The sequence below is a fragment of the Ochlerotatus camptorhynchus genome, unplaced genomic scaffold, assembly GCF_037179485.1.
Source record: "Ochlerotatus camptorhynchus isolate MF236.1 unplaced genomic scaffold, CSIRO-AGI_Acam_v1.1 ptg000459l, whole genome shotgun sequence".
Lineage (NCBI taxonomy): Eukaryota > Metazoa > Arthropoda > Insecta > Diptera > Culicidae > Ochlerotatus > Ochlerotatus camptorhynchus.
Genome location: NW_027040945.1, coordinates 266,862 through 285,000, shown reverse-complemented (window position 1 = coordinate 285,000; position 18,139 = coordinate 266,862). Strand labels below are relative to the sequence as shown.

The 18,139-nt window shown below is 45.8% G+C and overlaps 1 protein-coding gene across 1 annotated transcript; it reads right to left on the bottom strand.

Moving 5' to 3' along the window:
- Window positions 1-14,623: 14,623 nt before the first annotated feature.
- LOC135712166 (dynein regulatory complex protein 1 homolog) lies at window positions 14,624-17,723 on the bottom strand. Its single transcript, XM_065235131.1, has 10 exons — window positions 17,569-17,723; window positions 17,332-17,504; window positions 16,866-17,198; window positions 16,700-16,809; window positions 15,826-16,221; window positions 15,566-15,765; window positions 15,189-15,510; window positions 15,014-15,126; window positions 14,805-14,952; window positions 14,624-14,742 (listed from the first exon to the last, which is right to left on the bottom strand). The coding sequence occupies exons 1-10, from the start codon at window positions 17,721-17,723 to the stop codon at window positions 14,626-14,628; spliced, it is 2,067 nt and encodes a 688-aa protein (XP_065091203.1). The 3' UTR covers window positions 14,624-14,625.
- Window positions 17,724-18,139: the final 416 nt, after the last annotated feature.

Genomic DNA, 18,139 nt, shown 5'->3' with positions numbered 1-18,139 from the left:
CTAATTTCCTCGTTCCACCAGTAGGCTGGACGCCGCCTGTTCGTTGGCTCCAGTTTTCTCGGCATAGTTGTGTCACATGCCCTTGCTAATAATTCGGTCAACTCATTCGCACTTAGGCCCGGGACGCTGTTGTCTACCCTTAGAGCTTCGATGAAGAGATCCTTATTGAATGCCTTCGTCTTCCACTTCCGCTCGCTTACTTTCGTCCTCCGCATTTCCACCGGTGTTCGTTCGCCGATACTGTACCGGATCGCCTGATGGTCACTATGGGTGTACTCCTCGCACACTGTCCAGTTCATATTTGCCATTAGCGACGTACTGCAGAAAGTAACGTCGATAATGGATTCCCTACTATCTTTGCGGAAGGTGCTGATGGTTCCTTCGTTGGCCAGACTGACGTTCAACTTTGCCAGAGCTTCCAGCAGGCTATACCCTCTTGCGTTGGTACATCTGCTCCCCCAATCCACTGCCCAAGCATTGAAGTCTCCTGCGATGACGACTGGTCTCCGTCCAATGAGCTCTTCGGTGAGCCCATCTAGCATCTGGTGGAACTGCTCAATTGTCCATCTCGGGGGTGCGTAGCAACTACATACAAAGATTCCATTGATTTTGGCGATCACGAAACCTTCATATGAGCTTGCCACCACTTGTTGTATGGGATACCTGCCCATGACTTGTATGGCCGCCATTCCTGCTCTATCCGCCACCCAGTTACCATTATCGAGAGGGACTCGGTATGGCTCTGCAATGATTGCAACGTCGCACTTTGTTTCCGTTGTTGACTGCCACAACAGTTGCTGTGCTGTGTTACAATGATTGAGATTTATTTGGGTTACCTTCATTATTGCTGGCCCACCATCGCCTTCTTGAACTCAGGGCACCTGAAACTTCCCGTCACATGGCCATTTCCGTCCTCCTTTTTGCAGAGCATGCACCTCGGTTGCTTTGTACAGTCTTTTGCAACGTGCCCCTTCTCTCCGCATTTCCTGCACAGATCAGATCTGTCAGGGCCTTTGCAGTGTCTCGCCTGGTGACCGAAGCCCATGCATTTGTAGCATCTCTCCATTTTCTTAGATACCCGAGGAATAGCTTTCAACGGGCACACTGACCACCCAACCTTGATTCGGCCAGTCTTCAGCAGCTCGTTAGCTGCGTCCGAAGAAAGTCGTATCAACGCCGTCTGCGTGCCACCATACGCCTTTCTCAACCGAATTGCCATCGGTACGTCTCCCAGGTTGCATTGCACCTTCAGCGCACTTTTTAACTCGTCTTCTGTTGTGATCTCGTCCAGATCCCTGCACTCGACCACTGACTCCTGGGATAAGGCTCTTACGTTCGCCGTCTCGCCAAGAGATTTTTCGACGAGCTCCTTAAAAGCTGAGCTCTTAACCGTAGGGTCCCTTTTCAGCTCGAATAGCATCTCGCCTTTCTGGGTTCGCCTGGTTTTCACCACATTCTCGCCTAGTTGTTTCAACTCCGGATCGTCTCTCACTTTCCGGAGGAGTGCTGCGTAGGACGTTTTGTCCTTCGCCTCAACAACCAGAGCGTCACCCTTGCTTCTCTCCCTACGAGGCCTAGGCTTCTCCTTATTCTTCCTGTCTTCCTTCTTCTTCTCTTCCTTCTTCCTCGCTTCTTCTTCCTTCCTCCTCGCTTCCTCTTCCTTCTTCCTCACTTCATCTTCCTTCTGTTTTTTCTTCCTCTCCTTCTGGTTCTCGACTTTACGCCACGCACCATTTTCTCCCATCTCCTTGATGCCTTCCTCGTCGTCCCTGCGTTTTTTGGGCTCCTCCTCATCTCCTGGCGTGTCCCTATCTCTCTTTTCAGGACGTGGATTTGTGGGTCCCTTCGGAGTCTCATGTGCTTGAGCCAGTCTTATGCTCTCCTTGGCCTCCAGGAGAGCCTTTTCGGCATTTTCGGCCCTTTTTCTCCACTCTTGACATTCCCGATCTGCCACTGTTATGCCGGATTTGATACCGGTCACAAGTTGCTTGATCTCTTTGTGTACGTTGTTTTTATCCTTCACGAACACATAGAGATCATCGATCTTCCTCCTGACCTCCGTCATTTTGGTTCTCCCGAGCTGCAGTTCTTGGGATTTGCTACTACTGGATATTGGTGAGAATATCTGGCTTAGCCCAACGCCTGGCTGCTCTTCTTGAAACTTACTGCTGCTGCTGGAACTCGCAGTGACCCCCAGGTTCGACACTGGTGATCTCTGCAATATCCCACTCCTTGCGAACACCTTTGCTCCTCCGTTTTCACTGTCTGGCGTATTGCCGTCGTTCTTCATATTTTTTTTGGTTTTTTCATTTTCTTCATTTTTATTTTTTTCTCCAATTTTATCCATTCTGATGGGTCCCCCCTTCGGGCCGCTATCTCCACTCGTTGTATGTAGTCTCCTATCGTGATCCCATGGTTATCTATGCAAGCAGGGAGGCCATGCTAGGGTTGACACGGTCCTTCATGGGGGCCGTGTTCAGAGCCAGATCGGCGTAAGTCAGGAATGTTACATCTGAGCCTACTACTCACCAATCACCAATTGGTGACGAGTTTTGAACGTATCCGGAGGCCTGCCAAGGTTTTACCGGGACGGGGGCAGCCGCACTATTAGCCCACTCGCCATTTCAAGAAGGTGTCACCCTTCTTTACTTAGGGAGCAGAATAGCACGACTGTCAGCCCTGTAGCGTGGTATCCAATCCATTGTACCGTGTCGTGTCCATAGTTCCATGCCGTATCCAGTATGCCGTAATAAGGATCTTACTGGCGTCGATCCTAATGTGCCGGTTGGCACTCCTGTGGGTTGACGAAGCATTTCCTCTATCGCCGTGTTATGGTTACCGCGCCAGTGTTCGCGTCGCACCCCCTCACTTTGCTATTGTCAGAAGGACAACATTGCCCAGGCTACACCACGGGGAGGCGTGAGGTAGGAACTTGTGAGAACCAGAGCTAGGTTGTCAACTCACCATTTGTAGCCCTGTGTGTGTGTGTGTGTGTGTGTGTGTGTTTGTTTGTGTGTGTGTGTGTGTGTGTGTGTGTGTGTGTGTGTGTGTGTGTGTGTGTGTGTGTGTGTCTGTGTGTGTGTGTGTCTGTGTGTGTGTGTGTCTGTGTGTGTGTGTGTGTGTGTGTGTGTGTTTTTTTTTTTTTTTTTTTTTTTTATAGTAAGGTTTACGAAAGCTTCAAGAAGCCTGGCCTGTAGTGAAGGTGGCACGGTGTGGTATCCACTAGTTGCCTAGTGCAGCTCCACTAAAACCCATTCCTTACTCTCTCCTCTGCCTGGATCCCCCCGGGACCACTGTGAAGCGACTACTTCGGGGGGTGGCTGTGCTCATGCACTTGTCGTACTCTCAGCGCTAGCTGGCGTTGCTAGATCGCTGCTCTTCTCTCCATTTACGCTGCAGCTCTGACATAATCTGTGTGACTGCCCTGCTGACGGCATTCCAAGAGTCCTCCTCTCGACACATTTCATCAACGACATTCTCCACGTTAAGGACGGGCATCTCCGTTCGCACTGCCTCGAACCTTGGACAGTCAAAGACCACATGCTCCGGCGTTTCATCGACGTTGCCACACTCCGGACAGAGGGGTGACGCTGCGTGTCCGAACCGATGCAGGTATTTCCTGAAGCAGCCGTGGCCAGACAGGAACTGCGTTAGGTGGAAATTGACTTCTCCGTGTTTTCTGTTCACCCAGGTCGAAAGAATCGGTATTAGTCTATGTGTCCATCTACCGTTCTCCGTCGTGTTCCACTCCTGTTGCCACTTAGCCAATGACTCCACTCTCACAACTTTCCGTACTCTTCCGGCTTCTCTCTGCCTGTAGCACTCACTGTCCTCCGCCAGGGTGATGCCGATAGGGATCATACCGGCGATAACGCATACTGCTTCCGACGAGATGGTTCTGTACGCACTCACGACTCGCATGGCCATGAGCCGGAACGTACTGCTCAGTTTCCTTTGGTTCTGCTTCGTTTCCAGCCCTGGAACCCAGGCTGGACCTCCATATCTCAGTATCGATGATGACACGCTGGCCAGAAGACGCCTCTTGCTACTGCTGGGACCAGCGTTGTTCGGCATGATTCTAGCTATCGCGTTGATGGCCTTCGAAGCCTTCTCACAGGCATATTCGACGTGGCTGTTGAAGTTTAGCCGGTCATCGATCATCACTCCCAGGTATTTTAACACACGCTTCGAGGCTATGGTGTGCTCCCCGACGGTGATTTCCGCCCGCTGTACCGCTTTACAGTTACTGACCAATAACACTTCCGTTTTGTGGTGGGCTATTTGCAGCTTCGCTCCTTTCATCCAGTTACCAATCATGTCGATTGCCTCGGTTCACAACACTTCCACCTCTTCCAGCGTCTCGCCTGTTACCGTCAATACGACGTCGTCCGCAAAGCCAACGATCTCAACTCCTTTGGGCAGTTTCAGCGTTAGCACGCCGTTGTACATCCCGTTCCAGAGCGTTGGACCAAGGATGGAGCCTTGTGGAACTCCCGCTGTGATCATAATCGATCTCTGTCCCATGTCTGTCTCGTAGACCAGCACCCGGTTCTGGAAATAACTCCTCAGGATCCTGCACAGGTAGTCAGGGACCCTCATTCTATGCAGTGCTTCGGCGATGGCCTCCCAGCTGGCGCTGTTGAACGCATTCTTGACGTCGATCGTTATGACGGCGCAATATCGATCTCCTCTCCGCTTCTGTTTGGATGCCTTTTCAGCTCTCTCGACCACTGTCCGAATTGCATCCACCGTCGATCTCCCTTTCCGGAATCCGAACTGCCTCTCCGACAATCCGTGCTCACTCTCCGTGTATTTCGTCAGCCTGTTTAGGATGATCCTCTCCAAGAGTTTTCCGAGTGTATCCAGCAGGCATATAGGCCTGTATGATGCTGGATCCCCCGGCGGTTTTCCTGGTTTCGGCAGCAACACTAGCTTCTGTATCTTCCACCTGTCAGGGAAGTGACCCTCGTTCAGGCATTTCTGCAGCACCATCCTGAACATGTCCGGGGATGACTGGATCGCCGCTTTCAACGCTACGTTGGGGATTCCATCCGGACCGGGAGCTTTCTTCACCTTCAATCCTTTCGCCACTACTACGAGCTCCTCGTTGGTGATTTCGACGTTATCTCCCTCTCTTTCTCCGTACGGTGTAGGTGGCCAGGTTGTTGGGTCGTGCTTCGGGAAAAGTCCTTCCACGATGACTTTCAGCTTCTCTGGGCACATTTCAGCGGGCATCGTTGGACCTCTGATCTTCGCCATCACGACTCGGTATGCGTCGCCCCAGGGGTTGGCATCAGCGTCTTGACACAGCTCCTTAAAACAGTTCGACTTGCTCTGCTTAATCACTCGTTTAAAAGCGGCCCTGGCCGCTCGAAACACTTCTCTTCGTTCCTCTCTGTCTGCTTCCGTTCTTGCTCTCTGAACACGTCTTCTGGCTCTGAGACAACTAGCGCGGAGAGTACTAAGTGCCTCGTTCCACCAGTAGACTGGACGCCGTCTGTTATTTGGCTCCAGTTTCCTCGGCATGGTCGTGTCACATGCTCTCACTAACGTTTCTGTCAGCTCGTCCGCATTTAGATCTACGGGACTCCCGTCCACACGAAGTGCCTCAACGAACAAATCCTTGTCGAAAGCTTTCGTCTTCCACTTTCGGTCACAAGTTCTCGTCCTCCGTACTGCCACAGTATTCCGTTGACCGATGCCATATCGTATCGCCTGATGGTCGCTATGGGTATATCCTTCGCACACTCTCCAATCCATGTTTGCCATCAGCGACGGACTGCAGAAAGTAACGTCGATAATGGATTCTCGGCCATCTCTGCGAAAAGTGCTGCTGGTGCCTTTATTGGCCAGCATAACTTCCAGTTTTGCCAGAGCTTCCAGCAGACTGTGCCCTCTTGCATTGGAACACCTGCTTCCCCACTCCACTGCCCAAGCATTGAAGTCTCCTCCGATGACTACCGGTCGTCGTCCGACCAGCTCTTCGGTAAGTCCATCAAGCATCTCGTAGAACTTCTCAATCGTCCATCTGGGGGGTGCGTAACAACTACACATGAAGATTCCGTTGATTTTGGCGATGACGAAGCCTTCGTATGAGCTCGCAACCACTTCTTGAATGGGGTATCTGCCCATAACTTGTATAGCTGCCATCCCAGCTCTATCCGCAACCCAGTTACCGTTATCGGGAGGGACTCGATACGGTTCCGCAATGATTGCAACGTCGCACTTTGTTTCTGTTGTCGACTGCCACAACAGTTGCTGAGCAATGTCGCAATGATTGAGGTTTATTTGGGTTACCTCCATTACTGTTGGCCTGCCATCGCCTTTTTGTATGCTAGGCATTTGAAGCCTCCCGTCGTATGATCGTTACCGTCCTCTTTTTTGCAGAGCATACACCTCGGATGCTTCGTGCAGCCTCTTGCAATATGGCCTTTCTCTCCGCATTTCCTGCACAGATCAGATCTGTCAGGGCCATTGCAGTTCCTCGCCTGGTGACCGAATCCCATGCACTTGAAGCATCGCTCCAATTGCTTGGTAACCCGAGGAGTGGCTTTCAGCGAGCACAATGACCAGCCAACATTCCACGTTCTGCTAGCGAATGAGCAACATCAGGGTCTGTTGTCTCGTCACATGGCATTGCATTGAAAGTATTTTTTCACCGCGAAAAGTTTTTTATTTGCAAGTAGTTATTGTGCCTTAGGTGACTCGCGCATTTCGGAAGGAAGCAGCCGATCCTGGCGAAGCCTACGGTCGGTCTGTTCAACATTAACCCGCTTCGACGATATCGAAATTCTTGCCGCAAAATTAGCCGTAATTAGCAGCAAGAACGGTTAAACAGTGGCAATCACACGGACTGGAAACAATAACCAGCAGAAAGCAGTGAGCCACCGCACGGACGGTGTGTACGACCGGCATCTATTGTGGCAGAGCAGCAACAGTATAAGCAGTAGAAACGGTAAGGGCAAATAATAGCACGTATCTGTTTTTTTGTATACCCATTCCTCTGACTGTTTGCTTGTGAATCGTCTGTCTCTCCCCCAGTGTAATCGTTCCACATAGGGTGGTTCTTTAATAAAAAATTAATTACTTCTTAACGAAAGTTTTCAATTTCATATGGATGAAGGACAGGGGGGCGTCAAGCCTCCCAATGATAAAGTAAGAAAGCGTCATTACCAGGCGTCTTCTGCTTCGCCTTGGGTTGTCTACTTTCGGCAGAAAGAGAAAGCCCTAAACTTCTTAGGGATTAAAAGAACGTTGACGCGTCGTTTCCCGGGGACCGAATTTCATCAGGTCAATCGGAACAAACTGCGTATAACTGCACTCACATATAAAGTCGCAAATGAGATTGCTGACGACGAGGGTTATAATGAAGAGTATTACGTCTACATCCCATCTCGAGATGTGGAGATAGACGGCGTGGTCTCTGCAGTGAGCCTGACGTGTGATGACGTCATGGAAGGTATGGGGCGCCTTCAAAATGCTGCTACATCTACCGTGGACGTTCTGGGTTGCAGGATATTGTATTCAGCGACCACGGTAGATGGTCAAAAGACTTATTCCCCTTCAGGCTCATTACAGGTGTCTTTCGCTGGATCGGTTCTCCCAAAGTTCTTAGAAATTGAAAATGTTTTTTTCCCGGTGCGACTTTTTGTACCAAGGGTATATAATTGTACCAACTGCAAAAAGTTGGGTCACACAGCTGCTTTTTGTGACAACAAGCCCCGTTGTGGTAAATGTAGTCAAGACCACATGGAGGTTGCTTGCCAACAGGAAGCAACTAAATGTGCTTACTGTGGCAAAGAACCTCTTCATGCTTTGCAGGACTGCCCCGCGTACAAGAAGCGTACCAACAATGTGAAGCGTTCAATAAAAGAACGCTCCAAGCTGACGTTTGCAGAAATGGTTAAGTTGCAAAATGGAACCTCTGCTTCGTTGGCATCAGCCGCTCAAAATGAAAACACTTTTGAGATTTTGTCTTCCGATGAACTGGACTCTGACATAGCAGATGAGAGTGAGTCTCCGGAGGTACACGCCCCCGGTAAAAGGAAGCCGACTAGCTCCCCGGGAGTGCGCCGGAAAAAAAATAAAACCACTCTCAAAAGCATGCAAAAATCTGAAGGTAGCGGGGATTCATTGAAAAAGCCGAACAAATCGGTAATTGCTGCTCCAGCTGATCCTTGCTGCAGCTTTTCCACCCCGCCGCTACCTAATAAAGGTAATCGTAAGAGGTTACCAAAAATAAACACCACGTCTACTCGCAATTCAAAGAAAACTCTCCCGTCCAAGCGAGGAAAGATTAAATTTAAGGACATTGTGGATAATATTTTGAATGCCCTCGGCTTTCCCGACGAATCGCCACTTCGAGGGCTTATTGACCTGCTTGTTCCTATAGTCGGAAACTACTTCAAGCAATTGACTGCATCATGGCCCCTCATTGGTGAATTCATATCTTTCGATGGATAATTCGTCGAGTGAGGATCAAGATATGATCACTTTATTACAATGGAACTGTCGTAGTTTAATACCTAAATTAGACTCGTTCAAGTATTTGATTCACAATTCTGATTGTGATATATTTGCACTCTGTGAAACTTGGCTTTCTTCTGAAGATGAACTAAACTTCCACGATTTTAACATTATCCGCCTGGACCGAGATGATTCATATGGTGGCGTACTTTTGGGGATCAAAAAGTGCTACCCCTTCTATAAAATCTCAATCCCAATAATTTCAGGCATTGAAATTGTCGCTTGCCAAATAAATGTGAAGAACAAAGATCTTTGCATAGCTTCTGTATATGTCCCTCCAAGGACTTCCATAAACCGCCGTCAGCTTTGGAGTTCAGTTAATATCCTTCCATCTCCAGTTCTAATACTTGGCGATATGAACTCACACGGTACTGGTTGGGGCGAATCATACGATGACAATAGAGCGGGTATTTTCTATGATTTGTGCGACGATTTCAACTTGACTATCTTGAACACTGGTGAAGCAACACGTATAGCAAACCCTCCTGCTCGAGAGAGCCGTCTTGACATTTCTTTGTGCTCTAACTCACTATCATTAGATTGTCTGTGGAAGGTTATCAATGATCCCCATGGTAGTGATCACTTGCCAATTATTATTTCAATCAAAAGTGGTCGTCTAAAAACAGATCAGTCAATTCAAGTTCCTTTTGACCTCACGAGGAACATTGATTGGCAAAAATTTGTATCGGCGGTAACTCTTGGTATTGATTCTACCGATCCTCTACCACCACTGGAAGAGTATCGTTTCTTTACCGAGCTAATCTACAAAAGCGCATTAGAAGCTCAGAAACGACGTGTTCCAAGTGCATCCCTCAAAAGAAGACCCGCCACCCCAGGATGGGATGACGAATGCACAAAGTTGTATCTTGAGAAATCCGATGCCTTTAAAGATTATCGTAGACATGAAAGATCTGAGCTTTTTGAAAAGTATCTAAAGCTTGAAAAAAAGCTTAAAAACTTACTAAAAGCAAAGAAACGAAATTACTGGCGTACTTTTATCGAGGGACTTTCTAGAGAAACCTCGATGACAACGCTTTGGAAAAAGGCTCGCTATATGCGAAACCGCTCATCTTCCAATGAGAGTGAAGAATACTCCTCACAATGGATATTCGACTTCGCTAAAAAGGTTTGTCCAGATTCTGTTCCAGCACAACCAACTTTACGGGATACAGCCCGAAGTAACGGTTCTCTGGATGAACCATTCACAATGCTGGAATTTTCAATGGCACTTCTTTCATCGAATAACTCTGCTCCGGGTAGCGATATGATCAAATTCGACCTTCTAAAAAACCTCCCTGATATCGCTAAAAGACGATTACTTAACCTGTATAATTCATTTATGGAATTCAATATAGTTCCACCAGCATGGAGACAGGTTAAAGTAATAGCTATTCAAAAGCCTGGGAAACCAGCGTCTGATCACAATTCTTACCGTCCGATCTCTATGTTATCATGCCTGAGGAAATTATTAGAAAAAATGATCCTATTAAGACTTGACCATTGGGTTGAATCAAACAATCTACTTTCAAATACGCAATTTGGTTTCCGAAAGAGTAAAGGAACAAACGATTGTCTAGCGATGCTTTCATCTGATATTCAACTGGCCTTTGCGCACAAGGAGCAATTGGCTTCAGTCTTTTTGGATATTAAGGGCGCATTTGATTCGGTTTCCATAGACATACTGTCAGACAATTTGCACAGTAGTGGATTACCCGGTATTTTGAATAATTTTTTGTATAATTTGCTGTCAGAAAAACAAATGACCTTCAATCTAGGTCAACTGACAACTTCTAGAATTAGCTACATGGGCTTACCCCAAGGTTCATGTTTAAGTCCCTTACTTTATAATTTCTATGTCAAAGATATTGATAACTGCTTAGATAATCAATGCACGCTTAGACAGCTTGCAGATGATGCCGTGGTTTCCATGAGAGGTCCACGTGCGGAAATCTTGCAAAGACCATTGCAAAATTCCCTAAATAATCTGTCTTTCTGGGCAAGAAATTTAGGGATCGAGTTTTCACCGCAAAAAACTGAATTGGTAGTGTTTACAAGGAAGCGGTTTCCAGCCCAACTGCGTCTAAATCTTTTGGGCAGAGACATTACCCAATCTTTAACCTTCAAATACCTTGGAGTCTGGTTTGATTCAAAATGCACTTGGGGTACCCACATTACGTATTTGAAACAAAAGTGTCAACAAAGGATCAACTTTCTACGATCAATTTCTGGGACATGGTGGGGTGCTCACCCGGAAGACCTCATTAAACTATATAAAACGACTATTCTTTCAGTTCTTGAGTATGGCTCTTTTTGCTTCCTCTCGGCAAGAAAAACCCACCTAATTAAATTGGAACGCATTCAATATCGTTGTTTACGTATTGCCCTTGGCTGTATGCATTCAACACACAATATGAGCCTAGAGGTCCTAGCGGGCGTAAAACCCCTGCAGAACCGTTTCTGGGAGCTCTCATTAAGATTATTGATCAAATGTAGTGTCAGTAACAACCTTGTGATTGAAAACTTCGAAGAAATGCTCGAATTGAGCATCCAGTCTAGATTCGTGCGAATCTATCTTAATTATATGTCATCGGATATTAGCCTTCCTTGCTATAACCCCTCTCGTGTATGCTTTACTAACTACAGTTCCCCCATTGACTATGATCTCTCCATGAAACAGGCTATTCAAGGAGTTCCAGATCAACTTCGACCTATCTTAATTCCCCGCATTTTCGCTGAAAAGTACCAACAAGTCAATTGCAATAGAAGATTTTTCACTGATGGATCACGCATTGATGGATCCACTGGCTTCGGCGTCTTCAATGAATACTCAACCGCCTTTCGGAAACTTCAGGAACCTTGTTCCGTTTATGTTGCTGAGCTAGCAGCAATCAACTTCGCATTGGGGATGATTTCCGATATGCCCATAGACCATTACTTCATCTTCTCGGATAGTCTCAGTTCGATTGAGGCTATTCGGTCGATGAAACAAGGTAGGCACTCATCTTATTTCCTTTCAAAGGTAAGGGAGCAGATGAGTTTGCTGGTCGAAAGATCATATATGATTACCTTTGTATGGGTCCCCTCACATTGCTCAATCCCAGGCAATGAGAAGGCAGACTCTCTCGCAAAGGTGGGCGCACAACAAGGCGAGATTTATGATAGAAGACTTTCACATGATGAATTTTTCCCATTAGTACGTCAGAGTTCTCTTTTAAGTTGGCAAAACGATTGGACAAGTAATTCTCTTGGGCGGTGGTTACATTCCATTATTCCAAATGTTTCTTCGAGAGCGTGGTTCAAAGGTCTGGATGTAAGTCGGGGATTCATTCGAGTGATGTCAAGACTTATGTCCAACCACTACTCGCTAGACGCACATCTCTATAGAATAAACCTCGTTGACAGCAATATATGTAGGTGCAGAACCGGTTATGATGACATCGATCACGCAGTTTGGTATTGCCCGGGTAATGACGCCTCCAGAGCACGACTATTGGATACCCTAGTGGCCCGAGGTAGACAACCCTTCCGTGAAGTAAGAGATGTATTGGGAACACGTGATCTTCCCTACATGCAAGCGATCTACGAATTCCTTTGTTTGTCTGATGTTAGAGTTTGATGTGACCATCCCATCCTTTCCAAACAATTTCCCGCCATTGTGTCCCAGTCTTATTATCCTCCTGTTCCTGTGCTACTTGCCCCTGCCCAGCCAGGATTTGGTCAACCGTCCGAGAGTAGTATCTGAAGGAGGCTTCAGAAACCAGTTTCCTACCTAGCTCCTTCCCATCGAAATTGTTACCCATTAACCTCGAGCCCGCCACGAGTAATTGGTACCCAATACTAACCTAGAACTACTGCTATTTAAAATGTAAAATCAAACATTACTGATTTTGGCTCCGCAAAGTGTCACACACGACTGAGCCTAGTAAATAAACGAACTAGTAAAAAAAAAAAAAATGACCAGCCAACCTTGACCTTGCCCGTCTCCAACAGCTTATTCGCTGCAGCTGTCGAAAGCCGTATAACCGCCGTTTGCATGCCGCCGTACGCCTTCCTCATGCGGATTGACATCGGGACATCTCCCAGATCGCAGTGCACTCTCAACGCACTTCTTAGCTCCTCTTCTGTGGTGATCTCGTCCAGGTCCCTGCACTCGACCACTGTGTCCTGGGATAGAGCTCTTACGCTTGCCCCTTCGCCAAGAGACTTTTCGACGAGCTCCTTGAAGGCTGAGCTCTTGATAGCAGGATCCTTCTTCAGCTCAAAGAGGATCTCGCCTTTCTGGGTTCGCCTGGTTTTCACCACGTTCTCTCCTAGTTGCTTCAACTCCGGATCCTCTCGTACCTTCCGGAGGAGTGCTGCATACGACGTTTTGTCCTTAGCTTCGACGATCAGAGCATCGCCCTTACTTCGCTCCCGACGAGTCCTGGGTATCACCTTCTTCTGTTCAGCTTTCTTCTTCATGTCTTTTTCCTTCCGTTTTTTCCACTTCTCCTTTGGCTTCTCGACGGTACGCCAGCCTTCCTCCTTGTTGTCTTCTTTGTCGTTCTTGACTTTTTTCAACTCCTCTTCCTCTCCTGGAGTTTCCCTTTTCCTCTTCTCCGAGCGTGGATTTCGAGGTCCCTTTGGCGTCTCCTGTATTTCAGCTGCTGCTTTCTCCTTGGCCTCGATCAGTGCCCTTTCGGCAGTTACGGACCTCGTCCTCAGCGCATCCTGTTCACGTTCGGCAGCAATAATGGCGGATTTGATGCCCGTCACCATTTCCTTTATTGCCTTGTGGACGTTGCTCTTATCCTTGATGAAGTCATGGAGTTCATTGATCCTCCTCCTGACCTCCATCAATTTGGTCTTCCCAAGCTGCAATCCTTCTTGGGGTGTGCTACTGCTGGATTTCGGTGTGAACACCTGGCTTAGCATAAGACCTAGCTCTCCTTGGTGTCCTTGCTGCTCACCTTGGGGCTTACTGCTGCTGTTGGAACTCTCTGTTGCCTCCAGGTTCAACACTGGTGATCTCTGCAATATCCCGCTCCTTGCGAACACGTTCGCTCCTCCGTTTTCAATTTCTGGCGTCTTGCCGTCGTCCTTCATATTTTTTTGGGTTTTCTCATTTTCTTCTTTTTTGTTTTTTTCTCCGTTTTTCTCCATTCTGTTGGGTCCCCCCTCCGGGCCGCTATCTCCACTCGTTGTATGTAGTCGCCTATCGTGATCCCATGGTTATCTATGCAAGCAGGGAGGCCATGCTAGGGTTGACACGGTCCTTCATGGGGGCCGTGTTCAGAGCCAGATCGGCGTAAGTCAGGAATGTTACATCTGAGTCTACTACTCACCAATCACCAATTGGTGACGAGTTTTGAACGTATCCGGAGGCCTGCCAAGGTTTTACCGGGACGGGGGCAGCCGCACTATTAGCCCACTCGCCATTTCAAGAAGGTGTCACCCTTCTTTACTTAGGGAGCAGAATAGCACGACTGTCAGCCCTGTAGCGTGGTATCCAATCCATTGTACCGTGTCGTGTCCATAGTTCCATGCCGTATCCAGTATGCCATAATAAGGATCTTACTGGCGTCGATCCTAATGTGCCGGTTGGCACTCCTGCGGGTTGACGAAGCATTTCCTCGATCGCCGTGTTATGGTTACCGCGCCAGTGTTCGCGTCGCACCCCCTCACTTTGCTATTGTCAGAAGGACAACATTGCCCAGGCTACACCACGGGGAGGTGTGAGGTAGGAACTTGTGAGGACCAGAGATAGGAAAAACGCTCTTACCAGGTTGTCAATTCACCATTTGTAGCCCTGTGTGTGTGTGTGTGTGTGTTTCTGTGTGTCTGTGTGTGTTTATGAACATAGCTTATACACGTCAGATAACATATACTTTCATTGTATCTCATGAACTTTATGAGATTTTACAGTGATTTTTACTTATATGAGCCAAATAAACGAGGTTATGAGTCTCTCTAACTAGACATTTGCCATAATGAATCGAAGAATGTTTACTGAGTATACCGATGGCCGTCCAGTTTGTTTTATCGATAGTCCCTATTTCTAGATGTGAGTAAAGAATTTCTAGTAGCGTACTAAGGAGAAATCTGCTGAAATTTATTAAATCATTCGATAAAATCCTTCTTTGGTGCCAGCATTTTCTGCATTAAATGTTGCAATTCCATATTTTGTTTTCTCAAAAACTCACATTCTTCATCTAAGCCTTTCCGCTCCTTTAAAATCTGTAAACATATTCGGATTAATGTTGATGCGTGTAATCGAGAAAGCACTACTTAAAATTCACCTTCAAATATTGAGTCAAATTATCTTCCAAAGTGTTCCATACCTTCACCCTATCAGGTGAGAACAGATTTTTGAAATTGACCCAATAATCCTTCACTTCTTTTACTGAAATTTTCCGCGATAGGCCTCCATAATTAGATGGTGGTACGCTGAAGATAAACATTGAATCAACCAGGAGACATTCGATTACTAAAATAGACGTTTACTTACGTTGTATCCGCATTGGCCAACTGCTGGGAAAAAATTTTAAGCGAGCGCAATTTTTCAGACGGTACCAATATTGAACTCATTTCCGAATCGCTCACATCTCCATCAGTTATTGCCTATTCATAAGCATAACAAATAGCTTAATATAATTCTTGTTGGTTTATAAATACACTTGTACCTTAATTTGATCCTCAGCTTGATCACTCTGTGATGTACAAGACTCATCTGATTTTGTGAAAGAATCATTTGTGCAACGATACCGAGATTTCATTACTTCTTCAAATTTTTCTTTCAGTTTTCGAACATCATTCCAATTTGAAATTCCCAACGCACTGAAAACATTGTCCAAACAAACGAGGTTCTGATCATCTTCAGTGTGCTGTTCTATAAGCTTCAAAGCTGTCTTATCTACAAGAAATCCTGCCTGTTTTAGTACGATTTGCAGAATATCCAATATTTGCTTCCGCTCATTCAAATCTTCAAAAGCCTGTAATGACGTGCTCACTAAAAATATAACCATGAGTAAATCAGAATCATCGAAATGATACAAGCAACTTGCTTTGTGATTGTACAAGAGTGCTTTCACTAACAAATGAACCCATCTTGTCGGGTAGCTTCTGAGCATGGTCATCTGGTAGGCAAGGTGCTTGCCACTTCAATCCTAAATGTTGTTCAACAAGTATTTTATCGATTTCCAATATGCTTTTCAAAACATCCGAACATTCACTTCTGTTCATCTGCCAAACAGAGTGATACTGTAATAAATCTAATAGTTAGTGTTCTATTCAAATGCATAGTACTATAAAGAAAAAAACCTTTTTATCATTCACTTCAGCGAATGTATTGACTTTTGTGCTCATGTGACTGATGTTAAAACGTAGCTTCATTACATCAGATGTAAGTTTTTCCGTCTCAATCAGACAATTCATCTGCACATCTTTGATCTTTCTTCTCAAGACGAATATGGTTTCATTCAGTTTAGTCAATCTTCTTTTTTGTGCATTTCGAACCATCAGGTTCTCATCTTCACGTTTCTTCAAAACTTGAAAATTATAATCAAGCTTTTCCGTGTTCAACGTAGTGTTGGTTTTGACTTTTTGCAGCTCGATTTCCAACGCTTGATTGTCTTGTTCCAATCTAATACGGGTTGCTCGTGTGATTTCAATGTGTTCCTGTTCGATGCGGTCGATTTCGTCGCGGTAGAATTCCAACTGGAAAATTTGAGGGATTTATATCAAGGTGACTACATATAGGTGTTCTAATGTGTCAAATTCATGATTCAGCCATGTTGGATTTTTGTATGGGACAGCGACCGAGTTTGTTTACAATTTGCTCTAAAACCCCACTTCCCCCCCCCCCCCCCCCCGACCTCCTGTATCACCATGTATATACCTACCATGGATTTATATCTCTTTTTAATTTGTTGCGGCATTGGCAAATATGATATAATAATGATAATGATATAACATATAGGGGAAATGGATGTAATGTCGGCCTAAATGCCCCTTATTTGGGCCCATACATAAATTCAGCAATCGTCTAAATTTTCAATAGCGACCAAAAATATCCATTAGTACCGTTCCAATGACGCGTTCATCTAGATAAAATTGATAAATAGCAGATTTTTAGCCATGGGCCCAATCTTAGATTCATAGGCCAACATTAGAGCCGTTTCCCCTATATACTTACCCGTTCCTTTTCCTGTTTCATTTTGATGCGTTCATTAACAGCACGTCGTGAGTACAAGTCATCCCACTTTTTCGAAGCTGCCATTCGTAAGATATGTCTCTCTTCATCGACTACAAAAGACGTGACGTTTTACTAAACATGGCTGATGAGCGGTTCAATTACATACTTGTGTTCTCCAAAAGTTCCAAATGTTCCTTGAAGGCACGCTTCATGATTTCAATCTGACTATCGACGCGCTCCACCAAACTGTGTATGTCCATCGTTTGCTTTTGCAAGTCCCGGGTGTATCGTTCATCTGCCAGTTTTAGTTCCTTCCGGCATTCATCAATGATGATGTCCTTTTGTTTCATGAGTTCTTGAATACGGTCTTTCTGCAATTGCAGTTCGTCATTGATACCCATTGGGTCCTTCAGCTCCTTTAACTCAGACCATTTCTCAGATATAGATTCAAATCTGGCGACCGCTTCAGCTGATTCGGTTTGCAACTTCTCCAGAAGTTCTTTGAAAGGGAAGATATAAAAAAAACATGCAATATCAAAATGCGAAGGTAAATGGGTGTTCAAAATTAATCAAGGGATTTTGGGAGAACCTCTCTGCCCCCCCCCCCCCCCCAAGATTTACTCGACAATTACCCTCCCTTATTTCGGCCTCCTTAACACGTCTCTCGACCTCTCGTTTGTCATTGGCTACTCGAATGTCTTGAATGAGCTCTCGACCATCTCTGAGCAGCTCAGAAATTACCCGATCGCTTTCGTTCAACCGACGTCTGATACTTTCCTTGTCATCGCAATAGTTCTCCGAAATTCTGTCAAATATAAAAAATAATCACTAAACGCTAGTAGAACAATGAAAAAAGAATCTCATCATACGGTTTAACGTATTTCTTTCGTTTGGCTAAATTCTCTATCATACTGTGTGATCTATCGTCGATCACTGCATGAGCAACGACTCCAAGTAAATTTGGCAAAGATGGTCCCGACTTTACAACTGTAGTTTCGGTTTCAACGAAATCTTCGTCTTCCATTGTTTTTCTGCTTGAGATATGTAATCTTAGGAAAGAAGCAAAAATAGATATTTTTTCACGAAAGTTGAACAAGTCTCGCATATGAAATCAATAAACATGTTCGTTGCTTAACAACGCATATTGTGAATAAAGCGCGCGTTTGAAGCGTGATTTTCGAAAATAAAATGCGCCCGCATTTTTCCACTTCGAATCGCAAGCCAAATGAACCATTTGGAAGCGACGCCGCGGAAAACGTCTCTCAAACGGAAACTCATATGTCAAACGCTAAAGTTGTTCTTTTCCGGTAACTTGTGTTGTTTGATGAACACATTTTCATCGTTCCGCGGATAATTTCCAGTAAGTTTCGATGTTTTTCGCAGTTTTTCTTTGAGAAAATGTCACTACTAGAAAATAAAAAGTTCATACTACCGTGCTGT